The 26,143-nt window shown below is 35.9% G+C and overlaps 1 protein-coding gene across 18 annotated transcripts in view; it reads left to right on the forward strand.

Annotated features, from left to right (window-relative positions):
- The first annotated feature begins 411 nt into the window (after nt 1-411).
- Nhe3 (Na[+]/H[+] hydrogen exchanger 3) overlaps nt 412-26,143 on the forward strand; it is a 55,294-nt gene continuing 29,562 nt past the window's right edge. For 11 of the 18 annotated variants that reach the window (XR_010854207.1, XR_010854212.1, XR_010854210.1 and 8 more), the window contains exons 1-11: nt 412-686; nt 5,975-6,109; nt 8,199-8,281; nt 8,995-9,072; nt 9,788-9,864; nt 9,997-10,197; nt 12,276-12,514; nt 12,830-13,144; nt 14,218-14,371; nt 15,877-15,934; nt 19,275-19,301. Coding sequence is in view for 12 of the 18 variants with exons in the window: in XM_067109744.1 (XP_066965845.1) it covers nt 440-686; nt 5,975-6,109; nt 8,199-8,281; nt 8,995-9,072; nt 9,788-9,864; nt 9,997-10,197; nt 12,276-12,514; nt 12,830-13,144; nt 14,218-14,371; nt 15,877-15,934; nt 19,275-19,301 (1,614 nt within the window). In the remaining 6 variants the exon portion in view is untranslated. The remainder of the gene's footprint in view (nt 687-5,974; nt 6,110-8,198; nt 8,282-8,994; nt 9,073-9,787; nt 9,865-9,996; nt 10,198-12,275; nt 12,515-12,829; nt 13,145-14,217; nt 14,372-15,876; nt 15,935-19,274; nt 19,302-26,143) is intronic. The other 7 variants (XR_010854211.1, XR_010854208.1, XM_067109747.1 and 4 more) reach the window with 1 other exon arrangement.

Here is a 26,143-nt window from a genome sequence, read left to right on the forward strand (position 1 = left end):
GGTGATCGCTCATACTTCGAGATAAAGAAACCCCCCAAAATCTGAAATGTTATCGGGTGAAAACCTCAAAGCCACAAAATAATGATACGTTTATCAGCAAGTAGTTTATCCTCCACTCCCCCTTATCATCTCGTGACGATGACAGTTGTCTTCAAGACGTTTATACCCCGGAGAAGAAAAGGGAATCGAACCCTCTAAAGATCCGCCATACATAACGAAAGTGTTTATAAAAAGGAGTATGATGATTTTAAATAATATAGAATATATTAAAATCAAATATTAGTGACGTGCATTTCGTTTAGTTCTAAAATTAACGAAAAAACGACCGAGTAGAAACCTTGGCAACACCAAGGGAGGGGGATCGCGGTTGTCAGTTGTTTTAATTTTCTATGAATTTCCTCGGGGTTTATTGATTTGGTTCAGATGTAAACATTTCACGATGGCAGGTGAACATCATGTTGGTGTTCTGGCAATTTCTTTCACATCACTGCTACATTACGCCAGTGCCAAGGCCTCGCTGGGCACGGACATTGCCCTAGACGAAAAGTACTGGGTGACGCACCGAATTGACAGCCTTAATATTTTGTTATACACATTTCTACTCATATTAACTGTGGTGACAATATGGATCTTCAAGTATCGGCGAGCAAGATATCTCCACGAAACGGGACTGGCTGTGATATACGGTAATAATTAAACGCTTTTTGTTGTTCCTGTTCGGTGATAGGTGATCAGCACGAGTGTTAATTTTAAATTTAACGTTAATATTCTATGATTTGTCTTTTTATTCAAAAGACGTTGTCCTTTTTCCATTTCATCTCCCGGGTTACTTCTGCTGGAGCTGTCATGTGACAGCGTCAGGTTTGCAATTCGGGAAGATGATTAATGAACGACTTATAATAATGCTTTTCCTCTTGACAATTCGGTTTTCCAAATGTCGACGTGACAGAGTCATTTAAATCCTACTTATTTTTACATTGTCCTTTTTCCATTTCATCTCCCGGGTGACTTCTGCTGGAGCTGTCATGTGACAGCGTCAGGTTTACGATTCGGGAAGATGATTAATGAACGACTTATAATAAAGCTTTTCCTCTTGGCAATTCGGTTTTCCAAATGTCGACGCGACAGAGTCATTTAAATCCTACTTAAATCCTACTTTTTTTTACGAGAACTTGCATGTAAATGAAAATAAGCCTTGGGATAATCCTACTGGACACTTCTCTCCCAACGCCGAATTTATTAGGAAATAAAATTGTCGAGTGATTCTCCACAGGGAATATAAAGGGATCGAATGAATAAAGAGTCGGTAATTTATTTAGTGAAAAATTAATAATTGCATCATTTTCTATTATTAGACTTGCTTATTGTTTTGAAGGGTTTCCAATCTGAGTTCTTGGACATTGGGAGGTGTTAGTAGGGCATACATTATATTATATAGCTGCAGGTTTGCTGGGCGGGTCCCTTCAAAGGAAAATACAGTGAAGGTCTATATAGAGAACATAGTGGAATAAAATATTAATTACCTCAAAATATATAAAACTAATATATTAAGTATATTCAGTGTCATCGTATTTTTCATGTTTATGATGAAAAGCCTAAATAAGTGGAGGTGTGAGATATTGAATAGCCTATTGAAGAATGTATATGACAATTCCTCTGGAAGTAAGTTAGTAATCCAGTCCACTGATATATGCCTCAGTTTTACAAAATAGACCTTTGTTGAAAGTCAGTTACCAGGGTTGGAAATTGTAAAGGGGAAATACAGTATGTGGCTTTTAACAGTAGCCTATATTTTCTAATCTCAAGGTGAGAAGTTTGCTGTGTGAAGGGTAAAAGTTTGTTTCCAGTCCAAACTCCAATTTCAAATGACAAATAAATTTTCGGCTGTTTTCTTGCTGTTTTCAATTGTCCCATTCAAGATTTAAACCGGAAATCATTTGTTGTAAAGTTTCGAAACCTCAGGCTGAAAGCACGTTTACGTGCAAAATGGGCGTGTTTAGTACAGTGCGTTGGGAATGTATGTAAAACATAAAATAACAGTACCATAAACATAACATAATAATACCATAAACATAACATCTTACATTGTTTTGGATGTTACAGCCTAAATGACTCACGGCTGAAACTACCAGGTTAAGGGGACCTCAGGTGTATGCCTGTTTAGGTTGACATACTGTATTCTCTAGGTTGCTTGAGAGACAGACGTCTAATTGTGCTCAAGGTCAGGTTATAAGGGAGGTGCACCCTTCTGGCCAAATAAGAACCTAGCACACTAGTTGAGGTTAGGTTAAGATGGATCTCTGTAAGCGTCCATGCTATATTTTTATTTTTTATATAAATTTTTCATTGATTATTTGCTGTTGTATGCGTGAACTACATACTTTTTCAGTGGTTATGTTGTGATTCATGCAATTTGTACCTTTCTGATGATGCATTGCACTCATTTTTTAGTTTCTCCAACCCAAAACATGGTTTCCGTAAGAGGCCCCCCAAAATTGTTTGATATAGGATTTGATACAGTGTTTTGCACCAACAGTGACGGTAAGAAATGCATGAAACATAAAATAACCAGAGGGACACGTGTATGGTTCAAGTAGGCCTATTTGGCTAGGAATTAAAGTATACTAAAGTATTTACCTAAACCTCAATCATGGCCATTTTTTTTATTTTTGAGGGTGTTGCAGATTCTTTAAGTTTTTCTTTTAAGTAACCAGTAAATAGGCAATGTTTGTAATTTGTGAAAAATGCCAAAATCATCACCATAATGATTATTGCATTTTTTCAAGTAGCCTTTATATTTATTAATAAAAGTGTGAAGACTTCGTAATTGTCTTTAGCGGCAATTTCCTAGGCTAGCCTGTGTCCTCAGTTGGTACTAGCCCAACTGCAGAGGCCAGACATGTTGTATGGGAACCCTCAGGAGCTGTGATATTAAATAGGCTAATTTGAATATAAGCTTATTAAAAAAAATGTTTGAATCCAGTGTAAATTAGAATTCATAGACCTGTCCAGCCTAAGCATAGTTCAGTTTTCAAATAAAAGCATATTGTACTAGAGTAGTACTCGTGTAGGGGAAAGAGTTCTTTTTAACCTGTAATGTATTGTAATTCCCAAAAATTATTTTTCTAATAGTTTTTTTGTTTTAGGAATTTGACAGTTCATTTCTGTTAGAAATGCTTGATTAACTGTTACTCCTCCAGTCAAACAATAATGGGGCCTACAAGGGGAAACTGTGGTTTATGGGTGTAGGAAAACAAAAATTAAACTAACTTAACCTAGTATGCTGTATTCTACCAGACCTAGGGCAGCAGAAATCACAGTGTGAAATAACCTGACCAAGCGTACATTGTTAGGCCATACCTGGAACTTCCCTCCCCCCTGCCCTCCCCTGCCTCTTCCCTCCCCCCCTGCCAGACCTGATTTGTGGTGGTATAATTTTAGATTGAAATACAAGAAGGTGTCCTGGCCTAACCCAGCCTGGCTTAGGGTGTTGGCTCTACCAGACTAACCTGGTTCTCCACCTATCCTGACCTAGGTAACGTAAATCATAGAAAAACAATATTTGCTTCCATACCATGGTTATTTGTTGTCGTCCTCATTGCTATCCTCAAAGGGGATGGGTGGCCATAGCCTCCCCCAAACTTACCCTTACCCTAAGAATATGGTTTCCTAATGTGGTCCCCATTATTTTAAGACACAGAGAGATGGGTTGTTTAGTTGTTTGTAATGGACTAAGCAAACATTTACAACAAAAATACTAACTTTTGTTAAAATCACTACAAAAACTGAAAAAACCAGATGTATTTCACATTTAAAAACTCTTTGTAAATGGTAATCATTTATAGAACATGCTCACATCTTAATACAGTATGATTTTCTTACCTGAGTAGTGTTGATACTTGGGACACTTCACTGATTCTGAGTGCAACATACTATTAAAAATACCATTGTTAATAAGTTTAAGAACCTCTGTAACTTACTGTTAAAGCACAATGATTCCCTGACTTTGTTGTGTTTTGTATGCAAACTGGTGGCTTCTAGAATGTAAACTGTTTCATTCAATATAGAGTTTATGGTTCATTCATGGGATTGTTGAATCTCGGAGTGTACACAAGAATGGCAGTCATGCATTTTTGAACTCCATTACTATATGTGACATTAACCTGGTGAGAACAGAAAAAATGTGTGATGTATTCATGGGATCATTAAATTCCTACTTGTAGCACACTTTACAATTGTAGAAGTATACATATTCAGATTCTGCTGTCAACAGTCTATAGAAAGGGATTGCTATGATGGACCAAGAGATAAGTTAACTTTATTAAAAGCTCACAGCCGAGTATTGAATCCTCTGACTGACAACATTTTATTTGAAGTTCAAAGTCTGACAAGAATTTGAACGCTTCCCCTTCTTTGTGTTCTTGAGTGCTTTAGTATTAGTATATTTACTTTTCATTTTATTTTTTTTCTGTGAAACGAAACTAAGTCTGGTTTATTGTGTCTGAATAACATGTGATATAACCAGTATGTAAAAGAAGTTTGCATACTTACTGGTAAGTAAATGGCTCACTGCAGGTAATGGCTCTTTGCAGCTTACCAGTAAATGGCTCACTGCAGGTAATGGCTCTTTGCAGCTGTGTAGTCCCAGTTGAATAATTAACAACACTTGTCATGTGAAAATACTCGTTTGGCCTGGAATGGTTTAGGAGATGTTGAAAATAAGTAAAAGTATTTCTGTAAATATAACTGGTGTGAATATGTGTCTTAACTGAGAAATGAAGAGAATAGCAGTCTAACTGTATTCTGACTATGAGTGATTTTAGGTATTTCCTCAGTAGTGTAGAACTCCACTGTGATTAGGTACAGAGATGAGGTGCCCATTTTGGAAGAATATCTGTTTAAATGATGTGAGGTGTAGGCTTCTTGTGAAAAATGCTAGTGTCAGGGGGCATTAAATTTTACAAGATGATTCTGCAAATGTGTAAGCCATCTACTTTTTAATGTGTTATACACATAGGCTCATTTTGTAAGTAATTCTTATGCAAATAGGCATACACTTTGATGTGTATGTGCACAGGTGTTGCTCTATTTAATGGGGACTCGTGATTTGGGTGTTCGCGCATAATTTCAAGGAGCCTTTTCATTCCAGTGTTGACACTCGGAGGAATAATTTGGTGACTCAGCCAGTAAAGTAGGTTAAACAGGAAAGTGTAGGTTTCGGTGGTAGGTGGGAGTGCTTTGTGTTGAAGGTCAAAGGTTATCCCAGTAGGGGGATAACATTAGTGGGGTGCCTTGCTTGAGGTTTCCCGGTAGTGGGTATCACATATGGGGTTCCTTGCATGGCACACTGTAGACTGGCCTGAATTGGTTTTCTCCGCCTGTTTGAATCCAGCTTCTTTGACTTTAACTTGGTTCAGTTTTCACCCTTCATACAAGAACAAAACCATTCTGTAAAGCCCTGTTTTGTAAGCTAGGCTAATCTTTGCGGATACTGTACCTTCATTGCTATTTTAAGTAGTTGTTAATTGGAATAGCTACTGTTTATTAATACAGGCAGTCCCCGGTTTACAACGGGGTTCCGTTTTTACGCTGCGTTGTAAACCGAAAATCATCGTAAACCGAAAAATCGTTGAAAATCGTAAAAAAATCCTAAGAAAACCTTACTTTTAATGCTTTGGGTGTATTGAAAACAATGTAAACTGCATTTTTATTGAGTTTTTCATCAAAAAAACCTCCAAATTTTTATTATTCTGCCATTTTGGAGCCATATTTCTTCCGACGGATCGGCATACAACGTGTCATAACCCCGGAACGTGTCGTAAACTGGGAAATAATTTCTGATGAATATATTTGAAAAGCGTCGTAACCTCGGAACGTCATAAGCCGGACCCGTCATAAACCAGGGACTGCCTGTAATAATGCATGGTCCTTTAGTTATATATTATTGTTACTACTTCATTCATTTTATTTCCAGGCTTGATTGTCGGTGCGATATTAAGATACAGTGGTGATCGGACATCACTGAGCCACATGGTTGTTGTGCCTGAAAATGACTCTAAGTACACCGACAATGTTCCCCCAGATACGTTATGGCTCAGATATGCTGGAGGTAAGAGAATTATGGTTAAGATGGGCCTCTTTTTCAATCTTGTAAATTTTTATTTAGTTAAGTGGACTAATATCCATTAATACAGATTGAGCATCACTAATCCAGCAGTTGTTAATCCGGTTCCATCACTAATCTGGGACTAATTTCTTCCAGCACAATTTCAAATTTTCCAGGTCACCACACCCTGCCGTTACTGTTTGTTGGCGTTACTTGTGTGCTGACATATGTTCCCTACACACACACACGATTGTGTTTATCTTTTGGGTTGTAAAAAAATGAGCAAATGCAGTCAAAATATAAATGAGAATAGCATAAAATAGAAATAAGAAAATCATAAGCTTAACAACACTGAACAAAAACTGTAGTGAGTTCTTCAATGCCAGCGAATGAGTTTGTGTGTAAGTATGTACTCTACTCTTTTGGTTTGTAAAAATAGAAAGTGAGAAAGTACAATAAAAATATAATTGAGAGTAGTGTAAAATATAAATTTAAAAAATCATAAATGTCAACAACACGAACCAAAGCATGCTGTAGCAAGTTCTCCAACGCCAGAGAATGCGTTCGTCCATTCATATGTACCTTACACACATGATTGCGTTTACGTTTTGGGTCTTAAAAATAAAACATGAGAAAATACTGTAAAAATATAAATGAGAGAGCATAAAATATAAATAAAAATATCAAAAACAACCAAAAACAAACTGAGATGCCATAGATGAGTTTGTGCAGTAAAAAGTCATAGAAAAATAAAAATGAAATAGCATAAAATATAAATAAAAAAATCAAAAGTAAATAAAAAAATCAACACAAACCAAAACAAACTGGAGCAAGTTCTCCAATGCCAGCAAATGAGTTTGTGCGTTCATACATACTTACACACTCGATTGTGTATATCTTTTGGATTGTAAAAATAAAAGGTAAAAGTATATAGATGAGAATTGCATCATTTTAAAAATGTTACACAATTATAAGCTTGACAACACAAACCAAAACAAGCTGTTGGAAGTTCTCCGATGCCAGCGTTTGAGTTTGTGTTCGTACGCTCACTCCACTCATGATTGCAGTTATCTTTTATGTCGTAAAATTAAAAATTGAGAAAATAAAGTTAAAATATAAGTGAGAATGGTATAAAATATATACAAAAATCCAAGATGAAGAAAATGGGGAACCTGACAGCCCCTCGCCCAACATGTAAATGTGCCTAGTTGCAAATTCCAGCTCTTCACCTTGGAAGCGGCAGTGATGAACTTTCTTTTGTAAGTCAGTGGAATTACCTGTACCATTTATTTTGCCAGTGCTTCATTAAAATTTCACTTGATTATCATTTGATATTTCTTTCTTCCTTGTTAACCAACTTGTACTGATTTACAGTGTATTTTAAAAGGTAGGATGAGGTGGCTAACTGTTGGGTTAAATGTATACTAACCTAACCAGTCTGTAATCCGGAAAAATCACTAATCTGGCACCTTTCAGGTCCCAGTGATGCTGGATCAGTGATGGTCGATCTGTAGTATACATGTATAGTAATTTCAATATTAAAGATAACACTGATGTATTTTTATATTTACTTTTTATGGTAATTGCAATATTAAAGATGTCATTGATATACTGTACAGTATATTTATTTTTTCTTCCTAATGTTGCCTTTTTTATGCACCCTAGTTCCACATACAAAGAGTTACTAGTCTTTGCAGAATAGAGGCAGTGTAGCCACTTTGCAAGTGAATGAAAGAGGATATAAAGACAAATTGAGGACAGTCACTGTTTAAACGAGTCACCTTTCATTATAATTTTGTAATTTGAGTTACCAAATTGAAGCTAGAAAGATCCCTACTAGTTCAGTCCATAATTAGATGTGTTCCTTAATATTTAGTATACTATTTCCTTTAAAACCTAAAGTCATTTATGTTTTATAGAATCATCCTGTTTGGGTAGACGACTAATCATGTAGCTTAAATGGGGGAAATGCAAGCTATCTTTCTTTAAATCCATTTTGTATGGACCTACTTTCTTTAAGGAAATTGTCTCGTTTAAAGTAGTTCCTCAGAGCTCACATTTGTTCTTACAGCAACTCTCTTTTTTCTTACAGCAAAAGCCAGTCAGAATCGAACATATGGTTACTCCTTTAAGGGGGAGATCCCCGAGAGCCTAGAGAACGAGATTGTTCAAAAGGTAAGACTATTTTTTTGTAGGTCGTTGCTTTGGTGCCTTCAGACCACTTGTCACTATCGTAGATGCTTCTTTTCATTTATGCACACAGTCTTGAATATTTTACTTTGTTTTTTAATAACTTATTCTTTCGGCTGTGTAAAGTTTTAAAGTTCTCCGATGTGAAATAATAGTTTTGGTAATAAATGTAGAGTACCTACTTATATTTGTACATATTGGTTCTCTTAATAATTTGAAGGCTAAAAGTTTTCAAGATTTGATCAAGTATGGTAGTTTGTAGATTGGTAAACACTGTTTGAATTTACAGATGATTGTTTCTTGGTGATCTTGGCAGGCATTTTATTGTTTAATGAAGGAAGTTCTTGATACATGTTAGAAGATTATATTATTTTAGTAAACCCTCTGTTATTCCTGCCTGTTTTACATTTTATATAAGAGTTACATGAACCCATTTAGAAAATGTTAATAGATAAAGAATTATAATGTAGTTTGCATCAGGTAGTAGAGCAGTTTTCATAAATATGAATTAGGAGACATACTCTGCAAGGAAACCTGTTCCTAAACTGCATTAATGTTTTGAAAGGAAGGCATATTTTGATGTAACAGACCCCAAGGGCACATTATAATATACTGTATTATATTTGAGTTGGCAAAGATTTTGCAGAATCACCTCTGACATTCATTCAAAAGCTTTTTTTTTTTTTTTGTGATTCCAGGCTACTTTCGATCCAGAGATTTTCTTCAACATTCTCTTGCCACCGATTATTTTCAGCGCTGGTTATAGTCTGAAGAGGGTGAGTTTTTCCCCCCTTGCTTTCGGTGTAGTAATGTACAGTAATTGTGGGTTTTCAAGAGTTTAAAGTGGTTGAATTGCATTTGTCACATTTCACTGAAGATCAGTGGAATGACCTTATGTTGTGCTTATTGTGTTCTTATACCGTAGTGAAATGAGCTCATGTGATTCCCACCTTTGGTGAATTTATTTACTAATATAAAATTTTGTATATACAATTACCAGTACATGCTGTTATGACAGTTTTTTTTTTTTACATTGAGGACCCCATTTCCCTGCTCATATGATTGACATTGCAAAGGAATTTGATACATTAGCACTGTTTCTACTTATGCTTTTTTTATTAAAGATCCTAGCAGTAAGTACAAAGAGCCATTTCGTTTTTTAGTTGGTAATGTCATTTAACATTTATTATATAAGTAATGCCTCTGTAGAAAACAGTCATTTCATATATAATACGGTATTAATATTTTGAGAATAAGGTCAGTATTTCTTTGTGTTAAATCTCAATTCAGTATGATAATTGTGTAATATCAACAGAAAGTAAAATCAACAGCAGGGTGTGCTAATTTATAATTGTGATTATAAATCTGTGGAAGGCATTCCCTTCAAGTTTTGATTGTGCCAACATACATACAATATGTACTCTTTATATTGTAATTGTCGCACATATATCTGAAAATTTTTCTTTATTAATTTTAACTCTTATATCACAGAAACATTTTTTCAAGAATTTGGGAGCTATCTTCACATTTGCCTTCCTTGGAACAACGATATCGACTTTTGTTGTTGGGTACGTACAAGTCTCTGATCATTGTTGGTTCACATATCGTTACTGTCTGATTCTTTATTGCAAAGGTTGATTATGGTCTCTGGCAAGTGTGCAGTTTGAATATACTTGAAGTTTTTCATTCTTTTCTTTCAGAGGTTTGGTGTACGGATTCCTGTGGCTTATAGGCTCTTCATATTCCTTCATAGACTGCTTGTTATTTGGAGCTCTGATATCTGCCACAGATCCTGTCACTGTACTGGCAATTTTCTCAGACCTCCATGTAGATGTTAATTTGTATGCCCTTGTCTTTGGGGAGGCTGTACTGAATGATGCAGTTGCCATAGTTTTATCAGGGTAAGTTACTGTACAACTGGGATACCTTGCAGAAGAGTCATCAACCTGGCCCTGAGGGTAACCTTTTCAGTTAATTTTTTGTTGTTTGTTAGTGTATCATGTTTTTACTTTATTCAAAATCACATAGTGTACAAAGAATGCTTAAGAATTATGCTTTTTCTAAGGGTTTATTATAAATCATTTAAATCTATGATGACATAGCAGTGATGACATGGAGTTATTTAGTTGTAGTTATTTAATGTTTCCTCTGTACATGGTTTCTGTCTCTCTCTGATTGTCTCTGTTTTGATTGAAAGATGGGGCCAGTAGAAGGTATTCCTGTTAAGTCAGGAAGGCTGAGGGAAAGTGTGAGAGATACAGGTGAGTTAGTCTAAAAGTTGTGTGGTTAAAGTTAGTGCAACAGGTAAAAAGCTGTGATGATCCAGGGAAAGAAGATTGTGAGGGTAAAAAAAGAGTTTGTGAGAAAATTATTCTGTTGGCAAATTTTGGAGAATGAGAAAGAATGTCTACGCTTAGAAATTGGATTGCAAAGACGGGTGATTGAGGAAGAAATTCTGTATTGTTGGTAGATGTAGAGTGCCATAAGTGATTGAGAATGGAAACATATATGGCAATGAAGAGCTCTTGATTGGTAAAGTTACTTTGGTTCAAGAAAGTATTTTCAAAATTGTTCTTTGGAATAAAATAGAGTTGAAAAAGTTTGTTAGATTAATTGTTATTGCACAGTGAGTTGAAAAACTAGTTGATGGATTCACTGGTGAGAAAAGAATTCATCATTATCATTAATGATTTTATATCAGCTTTTCCCATTGCAGGGTTAGACTTGAATTGAATTTTCCCTTTGCCCCATTTCCATGATTTCTAAGCCTTCCCACAATTATTTATCCTGCTACATTTCTGACTAGGGTTTCCTTGTCCCTTCTCATCATGTCTAAAACATCAGTTTGTTTTTCAGTCATTGGACACCACATCTCTCTACCACCATGTGTAATGTTATCTTCATTCCATGGTCTGGTCATGAATTTTGTTCTTACAGTTATAAATTTTACACGTTTTTTTCCTTGGCCTTTCCTACTGTACATCCAATGTTTTCAAACATTCCCAAGTAATCTTAAGTCCTCCTTTCAGTACTTCTCCTTTCCATTTTTTTTATTTCCATACTTTTTTTGTGGTCACATTTCTTCATTTAACAGGTTTTCAGTTTTATTTGATCATTTCGTCAATGACCTCATTCCCAGGTGCTTTTAGTAAATCATTTGTTATTCCAGATTGTTTGGAGACTGATCCACTTTTCAAATTCCCAAGGATCTCTTAATTTCCCTATGTTTTATACTTGTTCTTCTTCAAAGATATCTGCAAAACTACATGAGTTGTTCTAGTATTACTTATTTTTCAACTTAATTCCTGTATCTTATTCTTTTGTATACTCAGTTCCTTTTGCAAAAAAGAGGACTTGGAGATATTTCTGATCATAACTGTTGAAGCAGAAGTAAAATAGAATGTGGTTTTAGTTTCAGGGGGGAAAGTTTAGAATGTAATGCTATAGTAAGAAATATGAATTTTATTTATAATGATCAGGTAGATGGAAACATGTCCTGGATTAAAGGCACGAAAGTAAAAGGACAATTGGTAGCACTCAGGGTTTCATATTTGGCACCCTCTAACATTTTTAAGAAGATGAGAATATTTGCATTGTGAAGACTAGGATTAGTAGATTTAAAGTAAAGTACAGGCAGTCCCCGGTTGTCAGTGGGGTTCCGTTTCTGAGGGTGTGATGATAACCGAAAATCGCTGCTAACTGAAAATTGGTGATTTTTGGAACTTTTTTTTCGGCGATTTTCGGGGCTTATCGGCGCCGAAAAGCGCTGATTTTCGGTTATTGGCGCCTCTGTTAGGTATGTATCGGCGCTGATGAGCGGAAATCGGCGATTTTCGGCGCTGAAAATTGACGAGCTCTGTCGCTAGACAAGCACCATAAAACCAGATCGCCGTTAACCAAGCCCACCGTTAACCAGGGACTGCCTGTATATGGTAAACTGTAAGTATACATTATACCTCAACAATCAATAATTTTGTAGGGCAATAGAAGGTTACGGCAGCAACAGCGGAGGATTTGAGACATCAGCCTTCTTCAAGGCCATTTGGGATTTTCTGGTGACCTTCAGTATGTCTCTCTTCATTGGGTCCTTCATGGGCTGCATCACAGCAATTATCACGAAATTCACCCGCCTCAAAGACTTCCCCAACTTGGAAACATCACTGTTTTTCCTCATGTCGTACTCGACTTTCCTCATGGCTGAAGCGGCCGACTTAACGGGTGAGATTTCTTTTTAAAATAGTCTTATGTTTTTGTATTTGAGGAGAATTTCAAATGTTCAGCGAACTTTATTAAAACTGCAGACCAGTAATCCAAGCATTTATGCAATAGATCTGTATGACTTATTTTTTGTGTGAGTGTACAGCAGCTATATTAGTTTTTCTGGAGGTACTATATTGTCACGTTTTGTAATAAGATACAATTAACATTTTATGTATCACAAGATTTTTTCCTGGTCATCCTTATGCTAGCAAGAACAGTCTAATGATATAAGTGATAAAATTTTAGCTATACATTTACCTTTTATTTGCACAGGAATCGTTGCAGTGCTCTTCTGTGGAATATGTCAAGCACACTACACGTACAACAACTTGTCAGTCGAAAGTCAAATGGCAACTAAAACGCTCTTTGATCTTTTTAACTTTCTTTCTGAGAACTTCATTTTCTCCTACATTGGAGTGTCCATGTTTACATTTGACCATCACAAGTGGGATGTTGGTTTCATCTGCATTGCCTTTGTTGCCATAATCGTTGGTCGATTTATGAACATTTATCCGCTCTCCCTCTTACTTAACATTGGACGTCGTCCCAAAATCCCTGTCAACTTCATGAACATGTTGTTTTTCTCAGGTAAGAGTTTGCCTTTTTATTTTTGTATCCATGCAGGGAGAGGGTATTCTTAGTCTTCCATTGTTAGCACAAGAAAAGTTCTGTACTGCTTTTATACACTGAATAATTTCAATTAACCATAAACTACTTGATTCCTGCCATTAGTTGCTGCTCAAGATGCAGTAATACCAATAATGTATGCCATGATAAACACTGAACTTAGTTTTTCATTACCATATTTGCTGACATGTGTGTTCTTTTTTATTGCACAAATAGTTCAAGGAAAATCATCCCCTTGAGCCTTGTCTGGCCTTGTAAAAGTTACAGTATCAGAAATGAATGTTAACATAATGGCCTGACCTATTCACCAGTTTAGGCAAAGACTGCTGCTTTAATTAGAGAAAGAGGCCAAAATTTTCAGGCTTCAGTTCAAATGAATCTATACTGTAATTGGAAGAGCTTTTAGGGTTTGACTAAAGGGGTGTTTTAATTTTTTCCTTAGTATGCCTCCAAAATTTAAGTGTTTCTTGTATGCCAGCAAGTATAGTAATTGCTTGTGATTAACTGTCAACCCATTTTTACAGCATGTAAAAGGCTTTTAAGGTTTCTCTGTTTTCTTGTAATTGGAGTGGGTCATTAATTGGTAACATTCTAGGAAGTTTCTCTTAAAAGATCTGCCAACGAACCTGATCCCCTTGTACAGTATTCATGTATTCATAAATTGACCCCCTGGTTTTGTATTTAATAAATCATTGGTTTGCAAATCCTTTTGCATTTGGTTTAAATTGTTAACCATATATCCACATATAATGTATTTCAGTCAGGAGATTGTGACCTGCTAGTTGCAAGAATTTATTTTCCTTAGTATAGTGTACCACTATTCATCTCTTACTTGCTTCTATCATTATTTTCTCATCAATCTCCAGACGATTATATGTGACAACAGCTGTTTAAGTAGCGAACGTAAACATTTGAAATTTTCTTCCGTAAGTATATTTGGATAGGTGTTAACACTTCAAGCCAAAGCATAAGGCAGTGGTTTGTATATGCAAACCCTAAAATTTCTCATAAATAAAGTAAATTTTTACCCTTAGGTTTACGTGGTGCTATTGCGTTTGCATTGGCAATCCGTAACACAAGCAGTGATTCGAGAAAGGCAATACTCACCACTACGTCTCTTATCGTCATTGTCACTGTTATTCTTTGTGGCGGATTAACTACCCAAGTATTATCATGGCTCGGGATACCGTGAGTAATACCTTTTCATGTAGATTTTTTGGTTCATTATCTTCTCTTGTAGTTCTTTATGTAATAGATTTTAGTGCCTATAAATTACGTTGCAGTTGTTTTACCCTTTTTTTTTCTGAACAGTGGTATTCTTACCCGCATATTATGACTACAGTATTTATTTTCAAATTTTCATTGCATGAATTTCTCAGTCAAGAAATTCTTTTGGTGTGGAAGAGTCAGTTACGAAAAAGGTTGTTGATCGTTTCTGTATATTTAAATCTTTGAAATATTCTGGAGAATTACTCTCTTCATCTGTTAACTTGGGCCATGTGATTATTTCTTCACTTAATTTAGTCCAATTCAGTTATTCCAAAATTCAGTTAATATCCAGTTTTTAAATAATATTTGTTGAAGATTTATTGAGCTCTTCACTTCTATCAACTTTTTCAAACCTAATGGAAAGAGATCTAATAGTTTAGTTCAGCTTGCTGAATTTCTCTTCAAGAATTAAAGTAGTGCCTAGTTTTGCTGTTGTAAGTCCTTTTCTTCATTCCAGTCATTGAAGTTCTGTGTTGCTCGTATCTGTATTTAGATTAGGTGCAGCATATGTTGTCTCCATGCTTGGTTGGATTCATGTAGTCAGTGACCTTTCTCCCAATTGTGTTTCTCTCCAATGCCAAGTGCTACTTTGTCCTCTCCATGGCTACTATTTTGCCTACTGTTCTGTTGAACTCAAGGAAAAACTCCCTCAACCTCTCAGGGGGACCTTGTGAATCCCATCAAGTCACCTTTTCCAACCTTTGCATTCTAAATGCTCTGTTCTGCCAGTCTTTGGGATTCTCTTTCCTGGTTCGTTTTCCCCTGACTTTTATTACCGTCCATCGTTCACGAGGATAAAGGTCTTTTACTTTCCTCCCTTTTTTCTTGTCTTTTCCCTGCAAGGGATACCACCTAAATACTTTTTGGGGTAAACTGGTGGTGGTACTAGAGGTTCTTTGTACTGCCCCCCCTCTCCCCCTGATGTACAGTATTGCTTTCTGCCTTTTATTTCTCATTTGTTTCCTTTGGTTTCTTCTTACTTGGCTGTCCAACTTCTTTACTTTGTTCCAGTTTCCTCCTTTCATCGAAGAAAAAACCCTGTAATCAGCCCTAAAGGAGTTCTGAAATGTATCTCACTGGTCATAATAAACTGTTTTCTGATAGTAATAATAATCATAATAATAATAACAGCATTAATAATAATAATAATAATAAGCTTTGGAATAGATACCTAAATACAGTGTAACAGGAATTAAAATCACACGAGAGATATTTATGCTTGAATTTATAAATCGATAAGTCATGCTTTAGTTAAGTAATACTAAGAAAGAATGGAGAAATAATTATGTATTACAGTGCATTATTCCATTTCAGTGGTGTATTCCTATTCTTATTCTTACTGTTAGTCTAGTTCAGTTTACAATATAGAATAGGTAGTATGGCCTTCCTACGCTCTTAACGTGTCTCTCTATAACCCTTGGCAGTGTTGATGTTGAGGATGAAGAGACACGCCATTTGAACAACTTCCAGCCCATCAGAAATGTGAGTAGGAGTGGATTTTTGTCAGGCATTTTGTAAGCAGCAGAAATAGCTTATAGAAATTATGTCTTTTACAGAGTGAAATGCCTTTTTCATACAAACCCATTAATTATAAAGAGCCTTATTCCATACAAAGCTTACCCAGTTGCACCATATTATGGTGGATGTCATATTGTGTTTCATTAAGTGAGCATTTCCTTGATCTGATTAAGTTTTTCTGAAGCGTTTAGTGTAGGTGTATTTTCAGGTGTTGGTTCTATCGCAGGTTTTTGTAGTTACCTAATGGTATTACTAATTACATTCTTTTATCAGTGGCCCTAATCCTTGGCATTTGCTGGTTCCCTATCCTAATCACTCTGGAGCTTTGGAATCTCATATTACAGCATGGTGTAGGAAGAAAGTTTATTTCTGGAGTTTGTTTTCAGTGTATTTCTATTTCTCTTGGTCTTTAGAGTTCTGAGGAAATGAAAAATGTTCGTTGATGTTGTTGTTCACAACGGAATCATTCATCTGGCAGACACCCGAAGTTCATAACTTGCAAGACAAGATTCTGTGGCTTTACAGTCAAGTGAACGAATGACTTGCAGTACTGGGCAGCTATTATATGACTCGTCTACAGTGTTTAGATGATAATGTATCTTTTTAGATGATAATGTATCTTGAAATTGAAATTATCGAAGACATCCAAAGAGGATGTTTTAAAAAATGGTTGAAATGATAATTCCCTTTGTTAGGAAAAAGAAAGACACCACTGAAAGAAATCTTGTCTAGATGATAAAAATTCCAGGTGGTTGCTGACATGTCCATAAGCAAGCACTGCTCCAGTAATTATCAAGCAAAAGGTCAGAAGCATGTGTTATTAATATTTTTATTTTAGATACGGGAAGTCTTCGTATGGAACAATCCTGGAAGGCTATAAACTTGCAAAGCAGGCTTAGTCCACGTTAAGCATTAACTTGCAAAGGAGATTAAGAGTCAAAGGTTAAGGTAGTAACTTGCAAAGCAGTCTTAGTCAAAATTAAACGTTATCTTGTGAAGCAGAACAAGAGGCATAGGCAGAGCCAGTATCTTAGAAAGTAAAGTCATTCAGAGACAAAGCTATTAACTTGCAAAGCAGGCTTAGAATCAATGTAAAGCCAAGTAAATGTTAGGCAGTAAAAATTGTGACATACAGTGTTCCCTAACATATATGGAGATAAGGTTCATCTTCATACTGTACTGACTGTGCTCACTAATTTGCTCCAAATTACAGTTAAAGCTATCATTTTCATTTCTTTGTTTGGCTAAGAGAGTGACTTAGTGAGAGTACAATACTTCTTTATAGGTAGTCAACAGCTTTCCTCTGATCCCAAGGAAAAGGCAGATCTCTATAGGGGAATTTTTAAGAGAAGCTTTTACTTCTTTCCCCTTTGTTTTTTTTTTTATGCAAATCATTCCTTAAACTAGTGGATTCTTTCAGCAGATTAATGTCGGTGACCATTCAGAAATTATCTCCAAGGTTTATATTCTTAAGGAATGGACTTTGTACACTCCTTTCAACTCAGCAAACTTGCTCCATTGCTGTCTTTACCTCTCCTGTCATTAGACTTTAGTGATTATATAGAACATGATTGACCTAAGTCGTAAGCACACTGTCTCTGAGCCCGACTTGTTTGTAAACCACTTACTAGTTCACGACTTCAGGGCAGTCTTATCTTGCTCACTGATTGCCTTTGTACAAATATTTTCCTGTTCTCCTTACATCATGCGTGCAGTAAATATTATGTTCAAGAAACTGAGACAGCTTTGATTGTAGAATGGTGTAGGATGCCATTCAGGCACCCCTACATTAGCTAATTCCGTGAAGCTGGGTTACTCCACAGCTGAGCCAGAAGTCAGTAGACCATACTATCTGTAATGTTATTCTTTCATATACAGGTATACATATTGCAGAGTTATTCCCCAAATAGCACAGTCTGGTCAAAGTATTTTTCCCGTGGAGGTGACGCTCGTGCTAGAATAATGTTTTGTCATGTTTGAGTGCAGATTTTTAAAACTTTCAGTCAGCGTTAAAGGAGCTGGATTCACGTACAGATGTATGCATTCCTGTTTTCTTGCCATTTTGTGAAATGAAAAGTTCCCAAAAGCACAAAGGGGTGAAAGGTAAGATTCCAGGAGACCGCACTGACGTGTGGTACCTCATCGTGATGGTTATTGTTTTTTTGTTGTGGATCTCATTGCATGGTTTTTAACTTGCCTGAAATAAAGTTTGGTTTTGTGGCACCTAAACGCCAGCTACAGCTGAAAGTTGCTATTGCAGTGTCGTTTGGGTATGAGATACTGTTTTGGGCACTCTATTTCAGATATTTACCTGTTTTTACCTTTTCAGCAGAGTGGTGTATATTTTTTATTGTTAATATATAATTTTCCCTTCATTTTGATTCCTTATCTTTAATTCTGTGATAACCGTTAGCTTTTTAGCTTTAACCAAATTATTAGACAGTTTAGTACTTTAACCAAACTACAAACTTAAGTAATTGTTTATATATTTATGTCCCAATTTTTAGGAACCCATCACTCGGTCTGAATTTTCCATAAATTGGTACTGGCGAGGAAACTGATATTCAAGTTGGTTATGCTGATGTTTCGGCTATTGTAGCAGATTCACTATTGAAACGACACTTATGAAAGCCAGATTTTATCAAATCGTTTGTGTCATTACTATGCTAAGGACATTTTTAAAGATTGGTTTAACATTAGTTAATGACTGATTACCCGTAAGATAATTTTTTGAGCATCATGAAAACCTTATAAAGCTATGCCAGAGGCTTATCATGATTGTGGTGAGGTTTTTTGGGTTTTTTTGGCTTTTTTTTTGCTAAAGGACTTAATTGTAATGAAATTTCTTTTCAATTACTAATATTTTTAAAAGGTGAACACTGAAGTAGAGTAGTAAAAATCAATAATTACAAGTTTGATCTGTTTAAAAGGTGAATTTGTATGTTTGGTGTTTGTGCTGATGCTAAGCTTAATCAGTTTCTCCACGCGTGGCACAAATATTTTTAACCCAATTGCAAAAGAAAAATAATCTTTAAACAACTACTCATACCTTCAATATTCCAGTGTTTCTTTCCAGATGTGTTTTGTATGAGAGATTATGAAATTTCCCCTTAGCCACTTGAAATAACAGCACAAATAGAGACGAGGTTATTAGTGCATCACTTTTTCTTTTTGCTTCGATTCTCATTAGACGCTTTTAACCATTTCAGTTTGTAGCAGAAATGCCTAGATTTTAAGTATCTTTCCCTTTTTTTTTTTTTATTTCTATCTGAGTCGTCAAAATATGTTCTGTTTAATGTTTCAGGATTACAAAAGCATTGATGACTCCAGGGTACGTAACATTTTATGTCTTTTTTTGTCATCTTTCTTGCATGTGGGTGGAGGCTGTGGTAGCTAACCAGTTTAGTCTGAGGGTACTTGGTCCAGAGCAGCACCATATGCTCCTTACTCTTTGCTTTTTCATGGTGTTTCCAGCTTTGCTTTCAGTTGCTATTGTCTGTTTTGCTGCTGCTGCTGTCATTCAACTTGATCCAGTTCTTAAGAAAATACAGTACAGGCATTCCCCGGTTATCGGCGGGGTTCCGTTTCTGAGGGTGTGATGATAACCGAAAATCACCGCTAACCGAAAATCGGCAATTTCAGCGCTTTTTCGGTGATTTTTGGGGGTTATCGGCGCCGAAAAGCACCGATTTTCGGTTATCGGCGCCTCTGTTAGGTATGTATCGGTGCCGGTAAGCGGAAATCGGCGATTTTCGGTGCCGAAAATTGTCGATTTTCGTTGCTAGACAAGCCCCATAAAACCGGATCGCTGCTAACTGAGCCCGCTGTTAACCGAGCCTGCTGTTAACCGGGGACTGCCTGTATATGGATTGCTTCCCATGCCGTAGAGTTAGTCACCTTAGATTTAAAAGATAAATATACTGTAGACGAGTCTTGGTAACCTGTTTTTCAAGTTGTTTGTTTCATGAACAGATGTTCTTATTATCTTTTAAGTGCCACGTGTGGAGTATTGTTGATTTTGCTTTCATAAAAATGCATCGCATATTACCAGTAAGATAAGTCTAGCTAAGCTTAAGTTGTTTTAAGTACCTTCTGTCAGGTTTACTTGTTGTAGTTTTATTGTGGGGAAAATTACTTTTTCTATAAGTGATATCAACAGTGTTACATCAGTTTTGATTCTTACAAATATTTCACACTAATGTGGTACTCTTTTCCTGTGAAGATTCTACTCTAGATGGTTATAGAAATGATTTTGTTATCCTTTTATAATTAATTTTTTTTAGCATTAAAGAGCTTAATATCCCCCTATTAACAAGGTAAATTTGGCAGACCAGAGTGCCATTAGAACCTTGTATTCGTGTATCTCCTGAGACAGTGAAGAATGTCAGCCGCATGAGAAATCTCTCTTGCAAAATGCCGTAGTCTAAATGTACATTCATCCTCCCACCCCCCCCCCACTCCCCGTGCATTGCTGATAATCGTCTCATGCCCTTTTTGATAGCTACATATATATGTGTATACAGTATAGCTGCTGCCATTTTAAAGATGGTATTTTGTGTCAGGATTTTGACACAGGTGTATTACTGTACTGTAGTGGCAAATATTTCTTACGAGATTTACCATCATTGAATTTCCCATGCTTTTGTTTATGCTAATGTCTTTGTTATAGCTATTTATTACAATTGTTATATTTAAGCTCCCCACCTTTAGGCTTCTCCAGGAATAAGGACTATGCTGGCACAGGTTCAGCTTAATCTTAACAAAAATAACAAGTTTCTCTTGTCGTGATTTTGACAAGGGTAGTATTCGCTGTTGTGTTTCATATACCATCTGCAAGCACTTCCATTTTCTATCATCAAGTCATTTTGCTTCGTTGAAGTTCATATACTGGTTATGTTTTTATTTTTTTTATTTTCTTGGGAAAATAGTCTGTTATTAGTTACGTTACTTTTTTTGGGGGGCGGCCAGTGATTATTTTTGTGCACTGCTGTTCACTTATGTCATGGTACTGAAGTACAGCTTTTCAATTATTACATTTAAATCACTTTTAGAACTACTGAGGAGTAATAATTATGGCACTGAGTGATTCGATTTAGGTATAGTATTGTAGAACTTCAATGGAGGTTTTTAGATAAAAAAAAAAGATGCATCATGCTGTGAGTTTTAGGTCAAACCAAGTCCATAGCTTGGTTTTATTGAAGATATAGCTTTATACAGTTGATATTTATTTATTTAGATTTATTTAGATTTTTTTATTTTTATCGTTTTATTTACTTGTTTATTTCTTACGTATTGATTGATTGATGATTTATTTTATTCATGTTTTATTTATGTATTTATGTATTTGCTCAGGACCGGATGTCTCAGAATGTTAAACATTTAATTTTGGAAATGCATACACATTTATTCCTAAGCAGTTTCCTTTAATGTTAATTTCATTTTAAAACTCTATCTATTTTGAAATGCTTATATCTCTGAAAAAGATGAATAGAAAATGTAGATCTTCTGATAGCAAATTGCTTATCCAGCTTGGGTCACTAGCAGTTCACACATTAAAAATAAACTGTAATTGTTCACAACAGTTACTAATAGTCATGCTTTCAGCAGTTTTACTGAAATATGAAATTGGGTGAAATAAAGATGAAATAAGACTCCAATCCATCTGTGACTGTAGTCGCTCCATTAGGCAGGACGGACAGGGCATTAGGATGTATCCCTTCAAGCTATACTGCCGTAGTTTTTAATAAGTTTTTTTTTTATTTTTTCTATTTGGTGGTTGCAGGTTGTGGTTTATGGTCAGGTCAGGTTAGGTGAAGTTAGTGTATATTCCTTTAACTGCCACTTTATATCCTCAGTGCCCATTTCTCTGTATAATAGCTGTTTTTCTACTACATTTTTCCTGACCTTTACGAGTAAAATGAATTCTCAAGTCCTGAATTTTGCATTTTTATATTTGAAATAATGTATATATGAAAGGTTCCTCTTCATATCCAAAGTGGCCATTTTACATCATTTTGGCCTTTGAAAAGGTTTTGAAAAAGTCACTACCATTATTGGGCAGTTGGTAATAATGGTACAGTAGTCAAATGGTGGGCACACCAAGCAATCCATTTACTAAGTTTCAAAATCTGAGAGCTACAGTGATGGTAAGGATGACATACTCAGAATGTAAAAGGGTAACAATGATGATAGCATTTAATTGCTTTTCTTAAATCCAGATTGCTCTCATTCATAAATTTCCAGCAAAGGATACAGTGTCCCTGGTTATTGTAACTGAAGTATATTTTTTCCAACATCTTAAGTTGTGTTGAGGAATATACTTATTCCTGTTGTTTATGGTCAGTTTTTAAAATAAGCTCCATAAATGTGTCTACAGTGTTACCAGCATGATCAACAGTGCCTTATGACTTGACTGGAGGACGATACAGAGAATCACGACTTGATATTATGTACACCGTGTTATGTACCTGCTGTGCGTGTATTCATAAGGAATAGGCTAGTGTCTTTTCTTCACAAATGTATGCAAATGTATGCTGTTTTTCAATTGTCCCATTAGGACTCTGTAAGAACTCCGTTAGGGAGTACAGTAAACCCCCCATATTCGCATTCTCATGATTCGCGGATTTCTCTATGGAACATATATATACATTATTTGCAGAAAATTCACCCATTCGCGGTATTCTTCACTGAGAAATATTCACTAATTACTGTATTTTCATATCATTTTCTTGACTAAATGCACTTTTTGTGATAAAACTATTAAAATACTCAGGTATAAACTTGTTTGAAGTATCAAAATAGGCAGTTCTAAGTGTTTTTAGATGGGTTTTTTAAGTATTCGCGGAATTTAGCTATTCGTGGGGGGGCTGGGGTGTGGTACGCGTCCCCTGCAAATAAGGTGGGTTTACTGTACTACGTATGATGCGGCTTTTAATGGCACACTGAAGACATAGTGAAGGGTTATTGCAACATCAAGTAAATCTTCATTTGCCATTTTTTGTCTTACCTAGCTTTTCAGCTTTGTCAAGCTTTCATTTTTATGCCCCATTTAAGAATCAACCTTTAAGGCTATCAAGAGGGACTCCGACCCTGGTAGTTGTGACGTCAGATAACCCACAATTAATCTTAATCAGCACAAGGGACTTGGTGATCTTTGATTAAACTACTCAACAGCAATAATGAACATGGCCAAAGAATTAGTCGCAAGAGTCACGGTGGCCTAAACTTTGTGGGGATTGGGTTGTAGATCGTTTAGGTAGAGCGGATTTAGGTTTAAAGTGAAGTTTGTGCTAAAAGTACACAACTAAAAATTTAAAGCATCAACATAAGGTACATAATTCACCTGTCTAGCTTTTTGAGTAGTGTATCTTGTACTGCTTAAGAGAAACAGTGTCTCTATTCATCCACAGCGCTTTAGCTACTGAGTGCTTTATTTGTATATGCTTGCTCTGTCTCTCGCTGTCATGCAGTAAAATTGGCAACCTTTCAGTTGTCTGATAAGTAAGTTTATGGTTGATCCTATCCTCTCTTTTTCTATCTTTCTCTTTCAAGCAGTTTAACTGGCAGCTTTTCTGTTTTTTGACAATTGAAAATTTTGTGATTGATTCTCTCTCTCTCTCTCTCTCTCTCTCTCTCTCTCTCTCTCTCTCTCTCTCTCTCTCTCTCTCTCTCTCTCTCTCTCTCTCTCTCTCTCTCTCTCTCTCTCTCTCTCATGCCATTAGATTTGCAAATTTTCAGCTTTAGACATTTGTTAAGTCTTGGAAGGAAGACCTGTAGGAGAACACAGGAAATCATGGAAAAAGGGGATAGATGAAGACCTACACCTGATGAAAGTTCCGGCAGAAGGAGCACAGGACAAAAGTGAATTGAAAGAACTCATTTCACATCTAATTCCTTGAGATGAGATGTTGACGTAGAAATGCTCGTGAAGGCAGTGATTGTTGAGAAGTACTGTACATGGTTCATCCGCTTTCTCCCCCTCAGAAATCATTCAGCTGTTTGTTATTTGTTTGGCATTTATCGCATTTTTATTTGCAGTCATTAGGCTGTAAATGTTTTGTTTAGGAACTTGATAAGGACCCTTTAAATGTGGGATTTTTGTAGTTATGATAGAGATAATTAAACTGCCTAAACCCTGTGGGTTTTATTTACTGTGAGTTTTGCTTTTGGCATACTGTAGATAATACTAAAAGCTTTTTCTGTTTCGTACCTTTTACAGTTTACTTGTTCCTTTGGTTTCTCCCTCCTTAGTTATCCAACTTCTCTACCTTTCACTTCTTCAGTTTTCCTTTCACTTCTTCAGTTTTCACTACTCATTCAAGATTAAATCGTTTAGGTGAGCCCTATTACAATCTAGAAATGTGACTCATCATTTTACTTAATAATAAGAGTAATAATAACCTTACGATATACAATAATCAGAAAGTGATGCAGGTACAAAGGTTAAATCTTTCTTTTAAGAGAGAGATTTCGCTCCCTTCTCCAATATCACTTTGTACGTCTCATTGGTAGGGACAATGATTAGATGTTCATATCTATGCTTGTTTATTATTAGGAATTTTCTTGGCTGCAAAAAAATATGATCAAGTATGTATTACAAGTTAATGTTTTTGCAAATACTGTACCTGGTTCAGCTCAGGACATGAAAACAGATGTAGAAATCTTTTGCACTGTTGATAATAATTGGAAGGGGGCCCAGGTGGAAAAAGTAGTAGGCTGGTACTCGGGGTCCTTTATGAAGCTGATGTTAAAGTGTGCATTTTTCTGGGTATGATAAATGAAACACATCCAGAATGTGGCATGTTTTATCAGTCATAACTTATTTTGATTTGGTCAGCTAGCCAGGAAGGGGTAACACTGTAGTATTAAACTTTGTACTACGTTCACTTCTTTCACCCTTTTTGCATGTGCCTGATAGATGAATTGTCTTACTGGGTTGTGATTTTTAGAACTAACACCTTGGAGTATGGGGCAAAATTACTGCTCTTTTTTGAGGTGGTTGTTTGTGATAACTACCTGTAATATTAAATGTGAGAAATGGAGAGATGATATGAGATTTTTCCAGTGTAGTTACCGGTAGCTATCCAAGAATCACTTGAAAATTGCAGTAGTGTTTATTTAACAGTACACTATTTAGACTGACCCGCTCTTGATTTTTATGAGTAAGTTTTATTAATGACAGCATGTAATATTGAGTGGTCATTTCTTAAATAAGTCTTAAGCACTAGGAATGGTAATATTAATATGGATTAATAAGTCTTAAGCACTAGGAATGGTAATATTAATATGGATTAAGTAATTTGTTATATTAAATATAGAAATTTGAACTGTGTAAATAGTAATTAACCAGACAATGCCGGGTACATGTGTCCTACCGTAGTGCACAAGGTACAAAACTACACTGTAATATAATTTGTGTTCCAAATTGTAATGATGGAAGTTTCATACATAAATGAGATAATGATGCAAGGGAGCTGGAAATGGCTTAGGTGTGGCCTTTGCACAACCCTTGGTAAGGACAGTGCTTGCCATTGTCAGCTGTGACTCTGTGGGCACCAGAAGAGTTGGAAAGTATACCTACTGTAGTGAGAATTATGAAAATGGAGGCTGGAGATTAATGAAGGTTAGAGCACAAGCAAGACATTGGCCCTTAGCATCAGACAGAGTTGGAAGGGCTGATAATGATGATGCTTTAAATTGTTAAAGTGATACATGTTCAGTATTTAGGCTTTTATCACTTACTCCGATACGTTTAAGTACTTACCACAGCTAGTTATCTGGATATGAAAATAGAAAGTGTTTAATTCGTGACTCAAATTAATGGAATTGGAGAGACTTGATTTTCTGGTCACAATCCACAGCTTAGTGCCCAGATTCAGCATGAAGTGCCCCATGCTCAAAAATGAGCTGGCATTGAGTTTAGCTAGATGAGAATGTGTATCAGATCCATACCAAGTATGGATAGCTTGTTTTTCCCCTTTTGGGCCTTGGAATGACTATGGTATTTCCTCAAGGAGAAAAACATTTGGTGCATCTAATTTGCCCCATAGTGGTCCCTTTAAGCAAGAGAATTCACTGTGGAGTAAGGAATCTGGATGATTCCAGTTACTGTATCAATGAATTGAAAACTGTTTCTGGGAAAAATATGCCTTAATTTTTCACACTCGGTATCTA

This window comes from Macrobrachium rosenbergii, chromosome 10, assembly GCF_040412425.1.
Source record: "Macrobrachium rosenbergii isolate ZJJX-2024 chromosome 10, ASM4041242v1, whole genome shotgun sequence".
NCBI lineage: Eukaryota > Metazoa > Arthropoda > Malacostraca > Decapoda > Palaemonidae > Macrobrachium > Macrobrachium rosenbergii.